The sequence below is a fragment of the Tamandua tetradactyla genome, chromosome 6 (genome assembly GCF_023851605.1).
Source record: "Tamandua tetradactyla isolate mTamTet1 chromosome 6, mTamTet1.pri, whole genome shotgun sequence".
Lineage (NCBI taxonomy): Eukaryota > Metazoa > Chordata > Mammalia > Pilosa > Myrmecophagidae > Tamandua > Tamandua tetradactyla.
Window position 1 is genome coordinate 124,635,050 of NC_135332.1, and position 20,027 is coordinate 124,655,076.

At 37.4% G+C, this 20,027-nt stretch overlaps 1 protein-coding gene across 6 annotated transcripts in view; it reads right to left on the reverse strand.

The window, feature by feature from the left end:
• ZNF704 (zinc finger protein 704) overlaps window positions 1-20,027 on the reverse strand; it is a 248,339-nt gene that overhangs the window by 192,621 nt on the left and 35,691 nt on the right. For 4 of the 6 annotated variants that reach the window (XM_077167075.1, XM_077167074.1, XM_077167071.1 and 1 more), the window contains one exon: window positions 4,706-4,947. In XM_077167075.1, coding sequence (XP_077023190.1) covers window positions 4,706-4,926 — 221 coding nt within the window. In that variant the 5' untranslated portion in view covers window positions 4,927-4,947. Of the gene's footprint in view, window positions 1-4,705; window positions 4,948-12,502; window positions 12,584-20,027 lie in introns of all 6 variants that reach the window. The other 2 variants (XM_077167076.1, XM_077167073.1) reach the window with 1 other exon arrangement.

Genomic DNA, 20,027 nt, shown 5'->3' on the forward strand with positions numbered 1-20,027 from the left:
AAAACCAATGTGTGTGTGTGTGTCTGTTCAGTTCTCCTCATTGAAGAAGTTGGAATAATTTGAGGAATATTTTGAGTACCTCAACTCTATAATGCACTCACAGCTCCCCTTGAAAAAAGTAAAAATGTTTCTTCCAGAAGTCAATCAAGCAATATCCTGGGCATACATGGACACTCCTACATTAAGATGTATTCCCACCATTCCCAGGCAGTCCTAACTCAGAGGAGAGGACAGCTTATGTTTCCCTCACCCTATGACTCAAAAGAATTAACCCTGGTATCCTAGGACCAACAATCAATTGCCATTTTTCACAGGAAGCTTTCGTGCCCTTTTTAAAAATGAAGATTCCAGTTGGTGTGCACTGATATCCCAGAACTCCCAAAAGACAGGAAGATTAAGTTCCTACCTCAAATCTGTACAGCATATAGCACTTTTAACATATAAAGAACACAAAGGGGAAGACAGCCAGGAGCACGTGACTCACAGACCTCCAAGGACAGGCAGCTACTGACCAGGAGTCCAGATGCTGAGCTCCAGAACCTTCTGCTGCATTTCTGCCATGATTCCCAATGTACCACTCCCAGCCAGTGACTGAACACAGCAGGGATACAAGTACAGGCCAATTCTGGGAGGCTTGGGAGTCCAATGGCCACTCTAGATTGAGCACTCTTGATGGCCTTTCAGAACTTTTCATAGACTTCTCACCCATCTGGGACACTTCCCTCCAACCTGCCCTCCCTCTCTTCTTCATTCAGTTCAGGCTGGAATCCATGGTCTGATGTTGTCTTCCAGCCTTCCCTGGCTCCTGCTCCTTTTTCTCTCACAGGTGTTTCTCCCAGTAGAACGTTTGCATGCTTAATCTCATCTTGGCACTTGCTTCTTGGAAGACCCAGACCAATGCGTCTGATTAATAAATTACCTAAATTTATATTTCCAAGAAACTAAGAACTTTTACAAGAGGTCCTTAGAAAATGGACCTTTTTTGTCCATTTTGTAATGAAATCTCAGATTCAGAGTTCCTCCTTCTCCATTACACCTGTCCCCATTTTGAAGAAGATACTAATAAAGAAAATGAGGCATTTACATAGCATTGTCAAATTAATAGCTTTCTTAATATTACAAGATTCTCTAGTTACAAATTTTCCAGTTTTACTGGGAAGGGATCAAATCAGGAATGTTATTTGAAATTAGCTACTTATTGTCTTTCTTTCTGATTAGATTGTAAACTCATGGAAGGGTGGGATGCCATCTCATTCATTTTTTTTCTTAGTGCTGAGTTCATAGCAGGTACCCAAAACATGGCTGTTAAATAGAGAAAGACGAGTTGAAGTCAGTTATGCTCAACCACAGTAAGGTATAGAGATTGGGGTGGGGGTTAGGATTCCCAGACATCTAGGGACATGAAAAAGCATGTGCCTATTGTTTTCATTGTACAAATCAAAGAAAGTAAGCTTCAAGTTTCATTCTACAAAACACAGAATGTAAACTCATACAAAAGAAACAATCTTCTTGGCGATAATGGGAACAAGCAAAAGATAAAGTGAAGAAAACATTGTAGGGGAGTTGCTTTTAAAATGTTGAGGAACTCTGCAGCAATTATATCCTATGATCCTAAAATGGTTATCTTGCCTCTCTAGAAATTGCCCAATAATCAACATCTGATTCAGGAAAGTAAATTGCAATAATCAGCAGGATAGATTTAGAATAGATTTCCTCTTACCAAAAGATTCCATTATATTGTAGATTTATGAAAACTTCATTATTTAAACATTAACATCAAATAGAATTATATTTCTTCTTATTAAACAAAAAAGAAAAATACTGTTTCCTCCTACCATGTTAGATAAGGAGTTTTTGAAAACAAAATACTGACCTACTTAGATGATAATAGAAAGTGGAAATTTAATAAATAACTTGATAACAGTAAATGGAAAAAAGAACAGGAAAAGTCTGAGAGTTTAGATCATTAAACTTCACAATTTCTAGTTCCTTTATCATTAAAAAAAGAAAGAAATTTATTTCACCAACTGCTGGCACATTTGTGATGATTAAATTCTATATGAGGCTGGATTATGTAACCAGCAAAACACAGAAGTCTTCATCTTATGCCACAAGAATGAAACCATTTGTAATTATTAGCTTTGAATATGTTCAGGTGAGCCAGAGTGTGGATTCACTTGTCCACAGAAGCTCTGAAGGAACTAGTGACGTACAGCCAAATGAATTAGGGTGGGTCTTAATCTGCATTATTCAAGACTTTATAAAGAGAAGAAACTGGAAGCCAGTCAGAGAAGGCCACAAGGGGAAGTCGAAGTCAGCAGACACGTAGAGAGAGATCCCTATGTGACTGGAGGCAGAGATGCCAGCCAAGGAACCCCACGGATGTTGGCAAGCCAGCACCAGAATGTCACTCACTGTGGAGAAGAGGAATGGCCTTGCTGGTATCGGGATGTTGGCCCTCTAACCTTTGAAACAGTGAGACGATAAAGACTTACTTTTTAAGTCAACCCACTGTATGGTATTTGTTCCAGCAGCCTGGCAGACTAAGACAGATGCTTACTGTAAGCAAATGAAAACAAGCTGTATCAGTGGAGAATCCAAACAATGAAGCTTTAACCAGTATTTCCCACAATGGACAAATTTTCCTGTCAGAGAATTTTTGCTATGCATTAATAGATTGAAAACCTAATTAATTTCTGCACATTGTTTAAGAACCCCACAATGACACTGGCTTTATTCATACCTTTTAAGTACATTCAATGAAGTTGAGAAGGCAGAAAAATATGTCACATACTAGAGTTGGAAAAAGCATAAAACATTTCTCTTTCTCCCCTTTGATTATTTCTCCCAGCAACTATGATGAGTGGGATGAAATTAAAGAATAAAGGTACACTGAAAACAATCTAGAGAATTTAGACTGATTATTTTTAGGTCTTTTAACAGATAAAATCGCCTAATGAAAAATAAATGTAAAGTCTGTATATACAGTAGAATTGCAAGTTAGCAATAAACTATTTGATACTTAGAAGGCTAATTTTTGCCTCTACAAGTGTGGGATGAAAATAATAGCCTAGTTCCTCACATTTCAAATTGTTAACATGTCATTTTGCCTATCAGACAACCAAATATCAGAAATGTAATTAAGAAGACTACCAGATGGGCGGGCCGCGGTGGCTCAGCGGGCAAAGTGCTTGCCTGCTATGCCGGAGGACCTCGGTTCGATTCCCGGCCCCAGCCCATGTAACAAAAAACGGAAAAACAAAATACAATAAAACAAGAAAATGTTTAAAGTTGTTTCCCTTTCTTCCTTCCTTCCTTCCTTCTCTCTGTCTTAAAAAAAAAAAAAAAAAAAAAAAAAAAAAAAAAAAAAAGAAGACTACCAGGTTTAGGGCATGAAAAAACATTTCACAATATTTAAAGAACTTATTTCCCCAAATTTAGCATGTGCTTGATATGAAAAAACAAAACAAAACAGAAAAGCAAATAATTCTAAGTAGTAAAACAGAAGTAATGAATATATGAAACTTTTCAATCAAACATTATAGGAAAACAAAAGGGCCTATAATTTTAGAAGGTCTGAAAACTTTCGCAGCAGGATAGAATAAATTTTCAAGAGTAGATACTTTCGATTCAAGATAGAAAGAAAATTCTGATGAACAGTAGAAAAAGGAACATTTCTTTCTTTTACAAGGATATGTATTCCCTATGTAGCTGTCAGAAAGTGCTCTAACAAATGTGAGCTGTCTCAAATAATTACTAACAAAATTTAATTATAAATATTTTTTGCTAACAAAATATTAAAAATAAGCAATACATATCAAAGTAAGCAACCTTTCACACTACAGTATTTCCTTTCTTTCTATTATTCAACAATAATTAGTGAGTCATATATTAAGTGCTGTTCAAGTGTTAGGAATACAGAGTGAACAAAACGGACCAAAATCCCTGCCCAGATGGAGCTAACATTCTATCTAGGTAAGGTAAATTTTAAGAATATAAGTAAAAAATCTAGTGTGTATATTCTACTATCCTACCATGGCCATTCTGACATAATATTGTCCTTTGGGTCAAGGCTACTGAGGTAATTTAAATAAAGATGTTATGTGATAAAGGCCTTTTGATATTTCAGATAAACCCTTTCGGCCAAGTTCTAAGGTAGACCTGTCTTAAAAGGATTGAAACAACATAAATTAGGAATCAGCAAAGTTTTCGGTAATAGGTCAGATATAAATATTTTAGGTTTGGCAGGCTACCTATGGTCTGTATCACATATTCATCACTTGTTTTAAACCCCTTAGAAATGTAAAACCATTCTTAGTTTGCAGACCATATAAAAACAGGCTGAGAGCCAAGGCTGGGAGCCACGGTTTGCCAATCCCTAGCAGAAAGACCATACACGTTTTGAAGTGGCTAAGCTCAGTCCTATATTTCATGCTTCTACATACTTTTTGCACATTTATTCCTCTGCTCTTTATTATTCACTTACCAAAAACGAATAAAACATTATTTTCTAAAGCCATAGCAGTTCCCACTACAGCAGCCTCAAAGTCAGTTCTGAAAAGGAAGGCCACCTGCTCTATTTTCCCACAAGCAACCAAAAAAAAGTTCTTCGCAGAAAACCTTAAGTCTCTACGTTGACGAGAAAGGGGCATGCTCTCCACCAACTCACTGCAGCAGACCCACAGATGGTCTCGTTTTCTCTTACCTTGCTGGAGGAACATCAATATTTGAAGAAACAACTTTTCGTTTTTGCTCGAGCAGACAGATGGAGCGAGTGTTTTCTTTTTCATGGTCAATGATTCGGTTGGCTTTTTTGCTGTCTGTTGTTTTCACATCTTCCTCCATGGCCAAGGGGAACAAATGTTGATGAGAAAGTTTTTTATTAGAGTCACGTTTTAAGTCCTCTGATTGAAATGTGAAGGTCATTTCCCGCTTACTGCTCCCTGCCTGTGAAATGAAACACAAAAATTTTTAGGCAAAGCACTGACTTAGTGTAACTGTGTGCAGATGGCTATGAGAAGAAACCACAGATATTATCCCACTCCCATTCGTCCTGGAAATTCTTCTGTTTAAATGGGAAAAATGTAACACTAATAAAAGAACATTACAAGGTAATATAGAGTTGGTATGTCTGTTATAATGCAAAGCAGCAGCATCACCAACACAAAAGAAGTCTTTCAGGAACACAGAACTTTGAAGACTTGAAAGCATAAATTTTCTAGAAAGAATTTAAAATTATAGAACTACTTTTTCTCCTCTCCAACTGAGAAAACTCAAGTAAATAAACTCAAGTTTTTCATACTGAGTATCATGTTTAAGAGAAAATAGCTCAAAGAAAAATACATAACCAAGTCTTATCTGACAATTAACACCGATTGTATCTGCACGCTCCAGTTCATGAGGAATTGTTTTTTATCCTTTATCTACCACAGGTAAGACTTTAATATAGTTCCTTTTAAAGCCATGTAATAAAGAGGCCATATCTAATTTTTCTTATCATTTTGAACAAAATGATGTCCAAGGTTTAAGACAAATACAAAATTAAGCCTCGCTAAACTGGTTCCTATTATTTCAAGATTTGTGATAACTGAAAAAGGAGGGTGAAGTTAAAGAAAGTTTTTAGGTAATTGGCATTGTAAATGAAGTTTGGAGCAAGCCAGGTCCTAAGTGTACAAAAACAATCTGGTTATCTCAAGTCTCATTAATATGTGGAGTGTGTTTTAAAGTATGCACAATTATAAATCATCCTACAGGTCCATGAAACATTCCATCCCTTCTCACGGTGTCAATTTGTGAATCAATAAATTCTCACTCACCCACTTAAATAGAAGATATGTTTGTTTGCTTTTAATTTTAGTTTAGGAGAAAAAACACAAAGACTTTTACACTCTTATAAATGATGAAATAGATTTACAGACCCTAAAGCGACAAACTTGAGGCATTTTCAGAATGAAATGAGAATATGTGCATTAGATAATAGCAGAGACTGGCAATGCATGATGTCAATTACTAGAATTCTCAGGTTAAAGGAAAATTCTGGGAAATATAATTGTGTTTGGACTCACAGGAACTGTCCACATAGGAGAATTTCCATGGCCCAAAAATACAAGGATGACTTAAGACTTGGAATCCACTTTGCTGAAATGCACTTTTTCACATGAACACATGAAGCTCTCAATTGAGCTCTGTTCTCTCCTTGGCCTGTGTGTGTCAGGGGGAGAGCAGCTCTCCTTCCCATGGTTTATGCGTCAGAACTGCATTCTGCTCCACAGGAAAATGATAATCCTCTTTCTGTCAATCTGTAACTCATTTAAAAGATGTCATACTTTCTTAGAGTGCATTAAAAAACAATCCAGGATCCAAGAAAAATTAATGTCTGCATTTAAGAGCTAACTGTTTTAATGACATGAATATATAATATAAAGGAATAGGAAAATATTTCAAACTTTCAAAAATATAATAAATTGTCTGTAAAATGTATTTTGGAAAATGAACAAGTGTGATCACAAACATTTTAGATGTCCATCTCCAATCTCTACTCTACGCAACTGTGTCTGCCTGGGGCTGGGGGTGACAGGGAGGTGTTTTCACTTTCATAGCAGCCCACTGCCAATCTCCATGACAAAAGAAGAGAAGAAAACAGAGGCCTGATTTGATGATTATAAACAGCTTCAACCTAAGTGTCAAAAATTATATTAACTAAATATTTTAATGGTTATTAGTATTAAGTTGTAACAGTAACTGACATACACTCCTTCTTGGTACCAAATGGACTGGATAAATTAACTCAATTCAAAGTTAAAAATTGGGAAAAAACATTACAGGCAGTCCAGAAAAGTTAAAAAAAAAAAAAAAAAGCATAGTATTTAAAGCAAATTAATACAAAGTAGAATAAGGTCCCTCTAGAAATGATGTAATAATTGCATGTCATGCTCTTAGCCAGGGCTTCATAATAAAATAAATTATAGTACTATTCAGCAATGCAAGCTATAAATCTTCTACAATATATTCTAAGCAAAATATTAACCTCTCAATAGTAATCAAAGAATTTTAGCAATGTAATGGGTTTTAGAGACAATTTAGTCAGACTCCTTGTTTAAAAGTGAAATTAATGACCAAAAAACACAAAAAATACAAAGATGACTGAGTGAGAGATTTTAGATACATACTTTGCATTCCGGGTTAAAGTGTTACGGAGCTATGAAAGGGTGGTAACAGCTGTAGTCATTCATTATAATATCTTAAGAACTTATATATGTATAGAATGCATGTTCCTTTTTATTTTCTTTTATTCATATTAAATAGTCTATTAAAAAATAATAAAAAACATGATTTTTCAGGAGAAAAAAAAGCACAGACAATACATTAAGTCAAATCTTAAGAAGCTGGTCTCCAAAGAGGCCCAGAGAAATAAGGTGGCGGGTGGACAAGGATGTTGGACAAAGAAGGATGTTTTAAGATGGGAGATAATAGATCATTTCTAAATCCTAAGGCAGAATATAAAAAGGAACAAGTAACAAGTGGCAGTAGCATTTGAAAGGGGACAAGACTGACACTCAGTGATTAGAAATGAGCAAAGATCTGAAACTATATTAGATTACCAGAAAAAAGCAACAAAAAGACATTCTGATGCCTGACATCCAGGGGTGTGAGTCTCCCTAACAATGTGGGACATGACTCGCAGGGATGAGCCTGGCCCTGGCACCATGGGATAACAATGCCTTCCTGACCAAAAGGGGGAAAACAAATGTAACAAATAGGGTATCAGTGGCTGAGAGAGTTCAAATAGAGTCAAGAGGCTATTCTGGAGGCTACTCCTACGCAAGCTTCAGCCAGATACTGCTAATTGTCATGGTCTGCCAAACCTTAACTGACATCATTCCTGTTTACCCTAAAGAATATCCAGGGCTATCTGTGAGATCCTACACAAAAGTTGCATGTACTAGGTTTACTTTTCAGATACCTAAAACCTTCAGGTGGTTCCTAGTCCAGATAAGTCCTAAAACCCAGAGATCAGTCTCTCCAAGAAGATCAACCATTTCCATTCCCCACCACATACTCTGGACACCTCTTTTCAACATGAAAATGTGAGAGTGGGCCTAGTCCAAATATCCCTAAAGATTGGGAGACAGATCAAAGGAGAAGGAGGAGTTGTAACAGAGAAGCTAGGATTTAACAAATAAGAATGACTATGGAATCTTAATATTAATATTTCTTTTTAGTCTCAAGTGTCTTGGAGCAGCTAGAAGGAAATACCTGAATTTGGAGAACTGTAACTCATACCAAACTTTGAAATTTATTCTATAACTACTTGTTAAAATGTACTTTGAAATTTATTGGGTTTTTTGTATATATGTTATATTTCACGACAAAAATGTTAAAAAACAAGAAGATACAATCTCATTTATATGACATTCCTAGAAAAGGCCAACCTATAAAGACAGAACAGATCGATGGTTTCCTGGTGCTGAGGGTGGGAGTGGGAACTGATTGAAAATAGACACGAGGGAAATTTTTATATTAATGAAAATGTTTTAAAACTCGATTGTGGTGATCTTTGTATAATAAGTTTACTGAAAATCATTGCATTGTATTCCTACAATGATGAATGCTATGGTATATAAACTATACCTCAACAAAGCTTTTCATTATTATTATTATTTGGAAGAACCAAACCAGGAATAATTGGCAAGGGAGTTACATGCTCAAGAACCCCCTAATCAGAAATTGGAAATTTTGCCACAAAGACGCAGCCATAAACTATGTATCTATTTTTTAAAACTCAGGTGGTATGGCTACCCACCACGCTGCACACATAATTCTGCCTGCACAGGGATGAGGTGAGACTAAAATCTAGTTCCCACAAACCAGGCCCTGGATTTCCTTATCCTATAGAAGAGGGGCATTTTTCTATTTGATTCACACAGAGGAGATTTTTGGTATTTTGTCTGCCCAAATAGGGCACTTCTGTTTTTTTTTTTTTTGGTTCCCAATTTGCACAATGCCTTGGTAGCAAAAGAAAACTGTTCAAGTGATCTGCTGGATCTCGTCAATTACGTGAATCATGAATATGAGCTGATACTTCGTCAATGGAAAAGTTGAGATGATCTGAGAAAGTCTTACTCTACTACAACTCATAAGCAGGTTCAACAATAGAAGAGAAGGAGAAAATGTAAACATATATCTCCTTGGACGGTGAGAAATCAACACCAGGATCAAAGTTTGTAAGTGTAAACAAAAGAAGAATCAGAGCTAAGTAACAGGTAAGGAGGCTCAGCTTATGGGAAGCTGCCAAAGAAGGGATGGCTTCCCACAGATGTAAAGTTCTTTATACATCCCTGCAAAAGAAGAAGACATAGGTAGGAAGAGACTGACAACTCCCACAGGAGAGATAACTAAGCCACAGGGTAGACTGATGTGGCTGTTCAGAAATGTACTGTTGCTTATATTCCTGGAGCCTGGGCCATTTTCTAAACTCTCCTGATTCACTACCCCTATTGGCTGCGAATGGATAAATATTCCAGAAAAAAGCAGAATTTATCCCAAGTAACCTTGAAGACTAACTCAGAGAAAATGAAGGATTTCGGGATTTCCAGCAGGTTTTTTTTTTTTCCTTTTACCACTCAAAGTTTCGGAAGGTAAAGGCAGATACTGAAAGTTTATAACTGGCTACATAAGTAAGTCAAGGATAATGATTCAATTCTCTACACTAGAATGATGGACTCCTCACAAAAGAAATTATGAATCTTAGAAGATCAGTAGGAATGTCTTCTTCAGAAGATTCAGTGACCTGAAAAATGGGCTACAACCTGAAAATTGAAGGGGAAGGAGAAAGTTGCTGTGCCGGTTTGAAAGGATGCATGTACCCTAGAAAAGCCATGTTTTAATTCTAATCCCATCTTGTAAAGGTAGCAGCTTTTTCTAACCTCTATTCAGTACTGTATGTTTGAGACTGTAATTAGATTATTTCCCTGGAGATGTGACTTAGGGAGTCACATCTTGATGTGATCTTGATGTCATCTGAGCGATCAAGGGTGGTTGATAAAATGGATTAGGTGGAGACATGTCTCCACCCATTCGGGTGGGTCTTGATTAGTTTATTGGAATCCTATAAAAAGAGGAAACATTTTGATGAAAAGAAGAGATTCAGAGAGAGCAGAGAATGACATAGCCACGAGAAGCAGAGTCCACCAGCCAGCGACCTTTGGAGATGAAGAAGGAAAATGCCTCCCAGGAAACTTCATGAAACAGGAAGTCAGGAGAGAAAGCTAACAGATGATGCTGTGCTTGCCATGTGCCCTTCCAGATGAGTGAGAAACCCTGACTGTGTTTGCCATGTGCCTTTCCAGATGAGAGAGAAACTGACTGTGTTCACCATGTGCCTTCCACTTGAGAGAGAGACCCTGAACTTCACCAGCCTTTTTGAACCAAGTTATCTTTCCTTGGATGCCTTAGACTGGACACTTCTATAGACTTATTTAATTGGGACATCTTCTCGGCCTTAGAACTATAAACTACCAGCTTATTAAATTCCCCTTTTAAAAACCATTCCATTTCTGGTATATTGCATCCCAGCAGGTGCCTAGATGAAAAATAGCAATGGTATTGACTAGTAATTCTTAGTAGAAAATAGCAAGGCAGAGGGTTAGGAACAAACCTAGCTTACATTGCTTTAAGTGTCTCTTGAACAAGGGAGGCACTCAGCTGGACCATATTCTGCACTGAGGAGACTGGAAGAGGAAGGCAGAAGTACTTGGTTCTGGTTATCACATTTCAAGATATGCAACGATGAACTGAGCAAGTACAAGGCGATCAGAAAGGCACAGAATCTGATTGGAAGGAAATGGGAATGTGTTGTCTGGAAAAGAGAAGGTTTACTGTGGCCCAAATAGCTTCTTTAAGTATCTGAGGGCTCTCTTGAAGAAGAGGAACTTGAGTTCTTCAGTGTTCCTCTAGAACCAGGATCAATGGCACCCACTTCCACTTCAGGCTAACTTCCTTCTGACCTTTGGTTTACTCTCTCTTCCTCTTTTCCTTTTCTACCACATTGTCAATGAAACATTTCTGTATCTATAAGAAACACTTGCTACTTTCCATTTAACTTTGTTTTCACTGCATCATAAACCATTAAGAAGGAGGAATCCCAGAGACTGCCTGGTCTCATTGAAACCTTTTATTTTTCACTGTTTTTATATAGCTTAAATGTACTTTTTATTTTTAAGTGTTACTTTTTATAAATTACATGCTAGTTGTAAAACATTAAAAACTCAATAAAATATGTATAAAAGGGGAACACTTTCTATTCCTCCTCACTCTCCTCCCAGCCCTGCCCAGCCAGTTCCTTTCCCTTGAGAGAACAGCTTGTAACAATTTATTTTAAAACTTCAAGTTACTTACAATGCACTGAATATTAACCTGTGCATATTTACTGTTTTGAGTATTTAAATATAAATGTGATCATACTGCATGTATGATTCAGCAACTTATTTTTTCACTTAAAGATAAATAATGGGTATGTTTTTAGGTTAGTAGATCTACCACATTTTTTTAAATCTTGGAAATTTTAAAACTTCATGAGATCATTCTTTTAAACCAATCTCGTCTTGATAAACATTGAGGTACTTCTCAATTTGTCATTATTAAAAATAGTGCCAGAATGAACATCCTTGAGTAAATATATATATATTATTATGTCTTTGGGTAAGCATTTGTATAGGAAAAATTTCTGGAGTTGGAATTGCTGAATCAAACAACCTAAATTTTCTTTAATGGAGGAAGAAAGTATGGAACACCTGTAAAACTGACATACCACGAAGACACTAAAAAGTAGATGTCAGAATAGGTTCATCATCTACTTAGAGGAACTGTTTGTCTACAATCAATAGAAGAAGCAGGCAAGTTGCAGATGAACAAGTTAGGCATAATTTCATTGCATTTAAAAAACAAAGGAGCTGCCCGGAAACTACTCATCTCAGGGAACAGACAAAGGAATGGGTCAAGAGGGGACTTTCACTTCTTTCCTTACATAATTAGATACAAACACACAATTTTTTTTTTTTTTTGGACTGGGCAGGCACCAAGAATCGAACCCGGGTCTCTGGCGTGGCAGGTGAGAACTCTGCCTACTGAGCCACCACAGCCCACCCCAAACACACAATTTTTAAGTGGTAAGATTAAGGAAGATTTTTATTTAAAAAAAAATTTTTAATAATAAGACAGATTTCTTGTTTATGAGAATAATATCCATGTAGAGTTTTATATTTTAAAAACTTTAAAAGTTACTCCTATGAAAAAAAATCCATATATTTTTTATAACAACTATGTTTATCAAGAGTCTAGCATTTATAAACTAATATTACTTCTACTAGTTTTCAATTATTGGTATGTATGCATTTATTCAATAATAATAAGGAAAAATGAATTACTTAAAATAATACATCCCTGGTACTATTATTTTCACTGAATGTTAGAGCATCTCAGTTTATTGCAGCACATTTATTACCACAGAATTCTTCCCTCTTATCCTGCATAGAAGCCCTTCATATAGCACGTCACAGACACATGCATTATCCAGTATAATTTCCTACAAGAGAACAAAGCTTCAGTGCTCAATCATATGAGAATACCCTCAATTACTGAGTTAACTGACAAATAAAATTCAGACTTTTTATTACAAAAAAAAACAGTTTTTGTTTTTCTAGAAGAGTAAACAGTGTACATATGAATACGATATATTTGGAAAAATTGCAAATTTTTTTTAACAAGTTATCAGTATCTATTTAAGTTTTGAATTTCTCTAAATGGTGTTCTTTGTAAATCTGATGCAACTTTCCAAGACAGGGGCCGAAGCTCATTAGTCTTTCTCAATACAAAAGCATCTGGTTGGGCAGTGCAACCATGGCTCAGTGGCAGAGTTCTCACCTGCCATGCTGGAGACCTGGGTTCAATTCCCGGTGCCCATCCATGCAAAAAAAAAAAAAAAAAAACGCATCTGGTTTCCAGAGGAAGATCATAATAGCACATCAGAAAAGAGATGGCTTCTAATATCAGTCCACTTACTTATATCCTTTCTTCTACACTCAAGTGTACTCCAGGATGCTTTAATCGTTAACACCATCCCTACGGATTTATAGCACCAAGATGCCAAAAAGTATGTGTCAACACTCACTTCTGGAAACTGTCCTCAGTTACTCATCCAAACCCAATCAGATTTGAGGAGTTGCTTCTGGAGATAAACTGAATTTCCAAAAATAATATGCAGAAAGCCAACCCGTCTGCCTTCTGGGCTTTTCTGGATTGTGAGAAAGAAGTACAGAAATGCTGGAAAATAGCATGAATTTCAGACCATAGCAAAAACCACTCTTGGAGAGCAAGACATGGGAGGAAATGAGTCGCCCATTTGAGGAGCGCCTTTAAGACCCTTCCATCCACCAAAAGGAAGCACAGTCTCACCTGACAAACTTCATAAAAAGAACTTTTTCTATCGCAGATTATGCTTATTTTAAAACACAGGAGTTACTTTTAAATCTTGCTTTCATAACACATACTAAATACACATTAAATGTTTAGTGACTGACGATAATGACACATCTATCATGGCATGGACATCAGAACCATATATTTTAAAACATATTACAAAAGTAGGAGTAAAGCTTGGATTAGGAAGAAAATAGGAACAATTGATTTTCTCAGTTATTCTAAATTATTACTGCTAAGGGTCATACTTAAAGAATGACCAGAAACTTCAGTCAATTGATTTAAACAAAATTAAAACTACATCTAAAAATAGTCAACAGACCTCTACTGCTTACTTCCTTAATTCAGATTAAATTCTTCAAATTTCATGCTAAGTACACAGAAAAATGAGTTTGATGGCAAATCAATGCAGTCCTAATGAATTGCAGTTGAACTACTTTAAAAACAATTGCTTTCAATTACTAGGCCCCTGATTATATTATTCCCTTAGCCTCCTGAAACCAATGAAGTGTTCCTTGACTGCTTTCTCCTTAGTATCTTATTTTTCTAGACCGAGATAGATAACTGGATGAAAATCAGAATATTGTGGTGGTGGTGATGTTGGACCACAAGGTAAAACTCAACAGGACAGTTTTGAAACCCTGCATTAGATTTTTACATTATGCATTCAAACTACACAACTATACTGTCTCAGCAGTCAGTGTTGTTAATGCTGGGTTTATTACAGCAAATGTTAACTTTAGTATCTTGACAATTTAATGTTCAACAAAGCATGCCTTGGCTTGCCTAATGGCAAATTAGTCAGTAGTACATGAAGGATAGAAAGTTTTTGCAAAAATCTTTAATGGAAAACCACATGGCTCAAGTTTCAAGCCTTCTATTAACATTATGCAAGTGAGAAAACAACTTGGGTATTTTAAAAAATCCTTTCTGGAAAGCCTTGAATAGAAATATCCACTTCTGAAAAGTACTAATATTAAATTCTAGCTAAATTCACCTGGATATTTTTTTCCAAGCAAATGTAACAACAGAGGGAAAGTCAATATCAGCATCAATTAACCTTATTTGATTTAACATCAGTACACAGATTCTGAACTGATCACATTAGGTAAGTAGGCATTCCATCTGTTTTACATGAATCAAAGTTTAACACAATCAATCACATTCAATCCATAAAGAAATCCTGTGATTTTACCTTCAGTATATATCTAGAATCCAATTTCTCTTTACTTCTCATCACCTCCAGTTTCCACCTTAATCAAGCTGCCATCACCTCTTGCCTGGATTCATGCAATAGCCTTCTACCTGGACCCCTGCTACTAGGCTTTCCCCCACCCCACTGCAGTTCCTCCTTGATAAGGCAGTCAGCCTGATTCCTTAAAAAAAAAAATCAGATCATTCCCCAACTTGGTTCAGAATTCTCCAGAGGCTCCCATTTCACCTTTACAGTGGCTGTCTTACTTTCCTGGCATGCTCTTGCTTCAGATATCCACTCTGTTTGCTTCCTCATCCTTTCAAGTTTTTACTCAAATGTCTCTTACTGTTGCCGAGTAGGCCCACTTGTGTTGGAGGTCCCCAAGACCACCCACAGGTCCAATGATTTAATAAGAGGACTCACAGGACTCAGCATATGGTTGTACTCACAGCTATGATTTATTACAGTGAAAGGATAAAAAGCAAAATCAGCAAAGGGAAAAGACGCCTGTGGCAAAGTCCAGAGAAAACCAGGCTCAAGCTTCTAGAGCCCTCGCCCAGTGGAGTCACACAAGATGTGCTTAATTAACCTCCAGCAACAAGTTGTGACAGCATGTGTGAAATGCTGCCTACCAGGGAAGGTGGTTAGAGACTCAGCGCCCATGGTTTTGATTGGGGGCTGTTAATGTAGGAGCCCTCTGCCTGGCATTTACCAAAATTCCAGACTCCCAGAAGTAGAGCAGGTGTCAAGTATAAACCATATTGTTTTTACAAACAGTTTAGGCACAGTGATACACTCCAATCAGTTTTGGGTGTTGGGGAATCTCCCGAAATCCAAGTTCCCATATGGCAGCCATGGGCCAAAATTCAAAGAAGGTTACTCAAAGGAAAGCAGTCTAGTCTGTTATCTTAATTCTTTTCTGAAAACCAAACCTGGCCATATTGAAAACTGCAATGCTCCCCTGGAACTCCTGAGCTCTCATACCCTCCACTGTCTAACGGCACTTATTTTATAATTTATTATTTCTAATGTTTATTACCTGGGCTCTTCCACCAGAATATTAGCTCTGTAAGAGCAGGCATTTTTTACTGTTTTATTTACTTATACAACCCCAGTACCTAAAACAGTGTCTAAATTGTAGTGGGCACAAATACTCGAGTATTTGTAGAATACAAGAATGAATGAATTCTCAGGTAGGATTACAGGAATTATTCGGTAACACCTACTGAGGAGGGTGATGCCATGTTCCTAGAGCTGCAAAGGGTGAGCTCATAGAATCCCTGTGTCTAAAGAAATGTCCTAAGTTACCAAGAAGGAGATGATGAATTCCATTGTAACTTGGGGAAGAAATAGGTGAAGAATAAGTACAGAATGGCTACTATCTTAATAGTTTCTTTATCAAAACAGTCAACTTTATTTCATGGAGGACTTTATTTCCAGGAATGCTGCATTTATGAAAAGCTATGGAGAAACTAGGGTTTGTTTTATTTTCATATCAAGGAACTCTGTACCTTCCTTCTACAAATGTTACCTGGTTAATCCAGGGCAAACATGTAGAGAAACAGTAATGCAGAATTTCAGAACCAAGTCATGATTAAAATTACATAAGTTTCCAAATTCCCGGGGAGTGAAGATTCCATCACATGGGAGATGTTAGGAGAAGACCACCGAGCAGCCTGGTACCCAGGTGTGCCTGACAACACTTCCTTCCACCTGTCTGTCTCATAGAAAATCCTGTCCACTTACTAACCCAATGAATTCCAATTTTTATAGCAAAAAATAATGATGGTGATGATTTATTTCTTCCACATTTAGTTTACAGTGACTACTGCTATACAGATGGAGTTCAGACTCCATTCAACATTGTTGCGTTTTTTAAAAACTTTTTTATTGTATAGTATAAAATATGTACAAAGCAAAGGAATAAAAAAGCAATAGTTTCCAAAGCACTCTTCAAACAGAACTTACAGGACAGATCCCAGACTTTGTCCATATCTTCATCTCAGATTTTTCCTTCTAGTTGCTCCAGAATATAGGAAGTCAGAAGGAAGAAATATTTTTTACCGCCGCAATCAACTTTTTTTTCTTTCTTTTTGTTTGTTTTTTTAATAAATTTCTTCCTGAAGAGTACAGGCTGAGGAACAATTGACCTACAAAATACTTGTCCATACCAATAACCACAACTGCCATGGACAGCCTCACTGACTGCCACAGCCAAAAGAGCTGGGAGTGGTCAGGCACAGTACAGATGTCCGTGTCTCTGACATTTTCCGTCTGTAGCATCTGCCAAGGGATTTCACATTCTCCTCCCACCCAATCCCTATTCTACCCAAAAAAGAGACTCCACAGAGCCCTTTCCACATCCCCTACTGGAGCCCACACTCCATGTCTCCAAAGGACTCTTCTCTCGCCCACTGAGAGTCTCTGAGCTCCCTTGTCCCCACCTGGTCTGAATTCTAGGCATAAGCACACACAGCGAGAGAAAGGGGATTTGTGACAACTAAGGGAGCATGTTAGAGTTCATTTACTTCATGAGTTAGTTACCTGCAGATTACCTGGGAATCAAAGCAGACTTCATAGCATGGTTTCTCTGACGAAGCCACAAATGTCTCACACATAAAAAGTTGGAATAGAACTTTTGGTCTGTTGGAGAAGTTCTGATACATATAAATAAAAGGGCAGAGAAGTTCTCAAAAGGAATATTACACAATTTTTTTACAGTCAGGGACAAGTGAATCCTTTCAAGAATCTGAACTGATGGACCCAGAGATTAATAAAAAATTAGTGATAGCGGCTGGTGGTCACACAGCACAAGAGAAGTAGGAAAGAATGAAGAGGGTGCAGCAGACTCTAGAGGAAAACAGAAACCAGAGCTAGAGGATCCTCTGACAGACAGGCATCTGAAGAGCTGCCTCATCTCCGTACTTCACAGCTGCAAAGCCAGGTGGCAGGGCATTTTCCATGCTTGGATGCTTTGTCCCAAACCTCCCCATAAAGTCCCCCACCTCCTCAACCTCTACCTCACCTTTTTTTTTTTGTTGTTAAAACTGTTTTCAGTTTCTTGCAACAAAAGAGCAAGATTAATCTAGTGCCTGTAATTCCTTTGGTAATAAAAACTAGAACTTTTCAAATTCATTGGTGGTTGCCATCATCTGACACAGCATCTTAACTTTCAGAAGAGATTATGAAGCAGATTTTAAGTACAAAATAAAAAAAAGAATACTGGTTGCTAAGGGCTCTTACTTCAATATATGTTTCATTTAAAACTACAATTTATCATAGCAGGTGAAATGGAAAACTAATGAATTCACATTTTAGCTTGGATTGGGTACTAATTCAAAGACAGCCAATTACTTGTACTAGCTGCACAGATGACTAAATAAAATCTGCTAATAAATGCAGCTAGAGTGTATTCAAGAATTAAGTAGTGCACATTAGAATAAATTTGTATATCTACTCATCATAATTTAATTCTTTAAAATAAAGGCCCAACTGGCATATAAGGCAGTAGATGGGAAAGTCAGGGGGAGAGAGAGGGCTCCCCAGGAGAAGTGAGCTAGCCCATAATCAATGAGCATAGGAAGACCTTAAGATCAAAAGTCTGCTAAGGGGTTCCAGCCTGCTCGTGATCCTGCCTTTTTTGCTTGCCTGTTTATGGATACAGGGCTTGCTTAGCCAGCCTAATTAAGTATAATACACCACACACACGCATGCACACACACACGCATCCACACACACACACACACACACACACACACACACAACCTTACTCGTTGTGCTCCTCTGGTTGAATCCTAACTGATATAGTATAGGGAATGGCATAAAGCATTCATTTATGCTTAACCATCTCTCTCTTCTAGTGGTCCAGAAGATACTTCGAGGCAGAGAACAAGTCTTACTCAGCTTTGTGTACCAGGTATCTGACATATCCAAACCTGTCACAAACTGGGTATTTGATAAACGTTTACTTAATGTCATTAAATGAAGAGGGCAATGGGCCATTCTGTAGCACTGAAAGGAACATCTGTGAAATCAGGAAACAGAAGTGATGCTACATCCCATAATTAATAAAGTCTACAGAAGACAACCATTATTGTCATCATCATATCATCATCATCATCATCATGGCTACAATTTATTAGACCCTTACTAAGTACCATACTGCACTAAAATTTGCTTCATATGTATTATCTCATTATCCAATCCCAGAAAATCCTACGAGGAAAAACTTTACAGATAAAGAAACTAAGGCCCTGGGAAATTACATAACTGACTCAAAGCCTCACAGATCTGCCTCACCGTTCCCTCTCTTCTGTGTCTCTCTCTTCTGGACTGTTCTCATCAGCATTCAAATGTGTCCCAATATCTCTTACATTAAACTTTTTAAAAACCTTCCTTTGGCCCCTGACCTTGCTCAACTACCCTCTTCTTCTCCTCTTTACAGTCAAGTTATCAATAGCGTTGTCTACACAAGGTCTTTACTTCCTTACCTCCTATTTACTCCTCAACTGGTAAGTAATTTCCCCCTTCACCAAAACAAACAAAAAATGCTTTTTTTAGGGCCACAAGAAAACTATATTTCGCTAAATCTCATAAAGACTTTTCAATTTTCATTCTCAATAGTACTAAACACAACTACCCACCTCGAAGCATCATCTTTTCTTGATTTTAGCATAGAAATAGAAGCTTCAAATGTTATTTGCAACAGAATTGCTCCAGCTATTAAAACAGAAAGAGGGTTACTACAGTTCCCTGATTTCCAAGAAGCTTGGAAGGCTTGGAAGGCTGGGATGGTCCACAGGGCCACTGAACATAGCCAGGAGAAAAGTCCAACCACATCAGAAGACTGTACTAACAAAAATAACACTGCACTGCCTCTCTCCACCCAACTCCGGTAACAATGGGAACTGAAAGCTACTACTTCTGCCCAGGAAGGGCCTGGCAGTACCAGGAACACTTTGCCACCATATTCCCCACATCTCTACTACTGCACAAGGGTGTCCCCTCACTGTCTCTTGCCCAGGCATTTTGTCGGCACGTCCCCTTGCTACCTAAGAGTCTCACTAACAAAATCTTAGCTGAAAGATATTCTGGGAAATACAGGTTTTGTTTTTTTAAAGCTTTCTGAACACTGCAGCACAGGAAAATAATGTGGTAGGGATGGACAAGGGGTTTAATAAGGAACCTACTTGAAGTGCAAGGTCTGGCCCTCATTTATAAAATAGGGAGGACAGGTGGGTTGAGAGGAGCCAATGGAAATAACTAGTAAAGTGCCTGCAGGGTGGTAAAAAAGATGATGACCAGTAGCTCTTCCTCTCTGGCAATACCTTACTGAAAATTAGTTTGTGAGACTGAT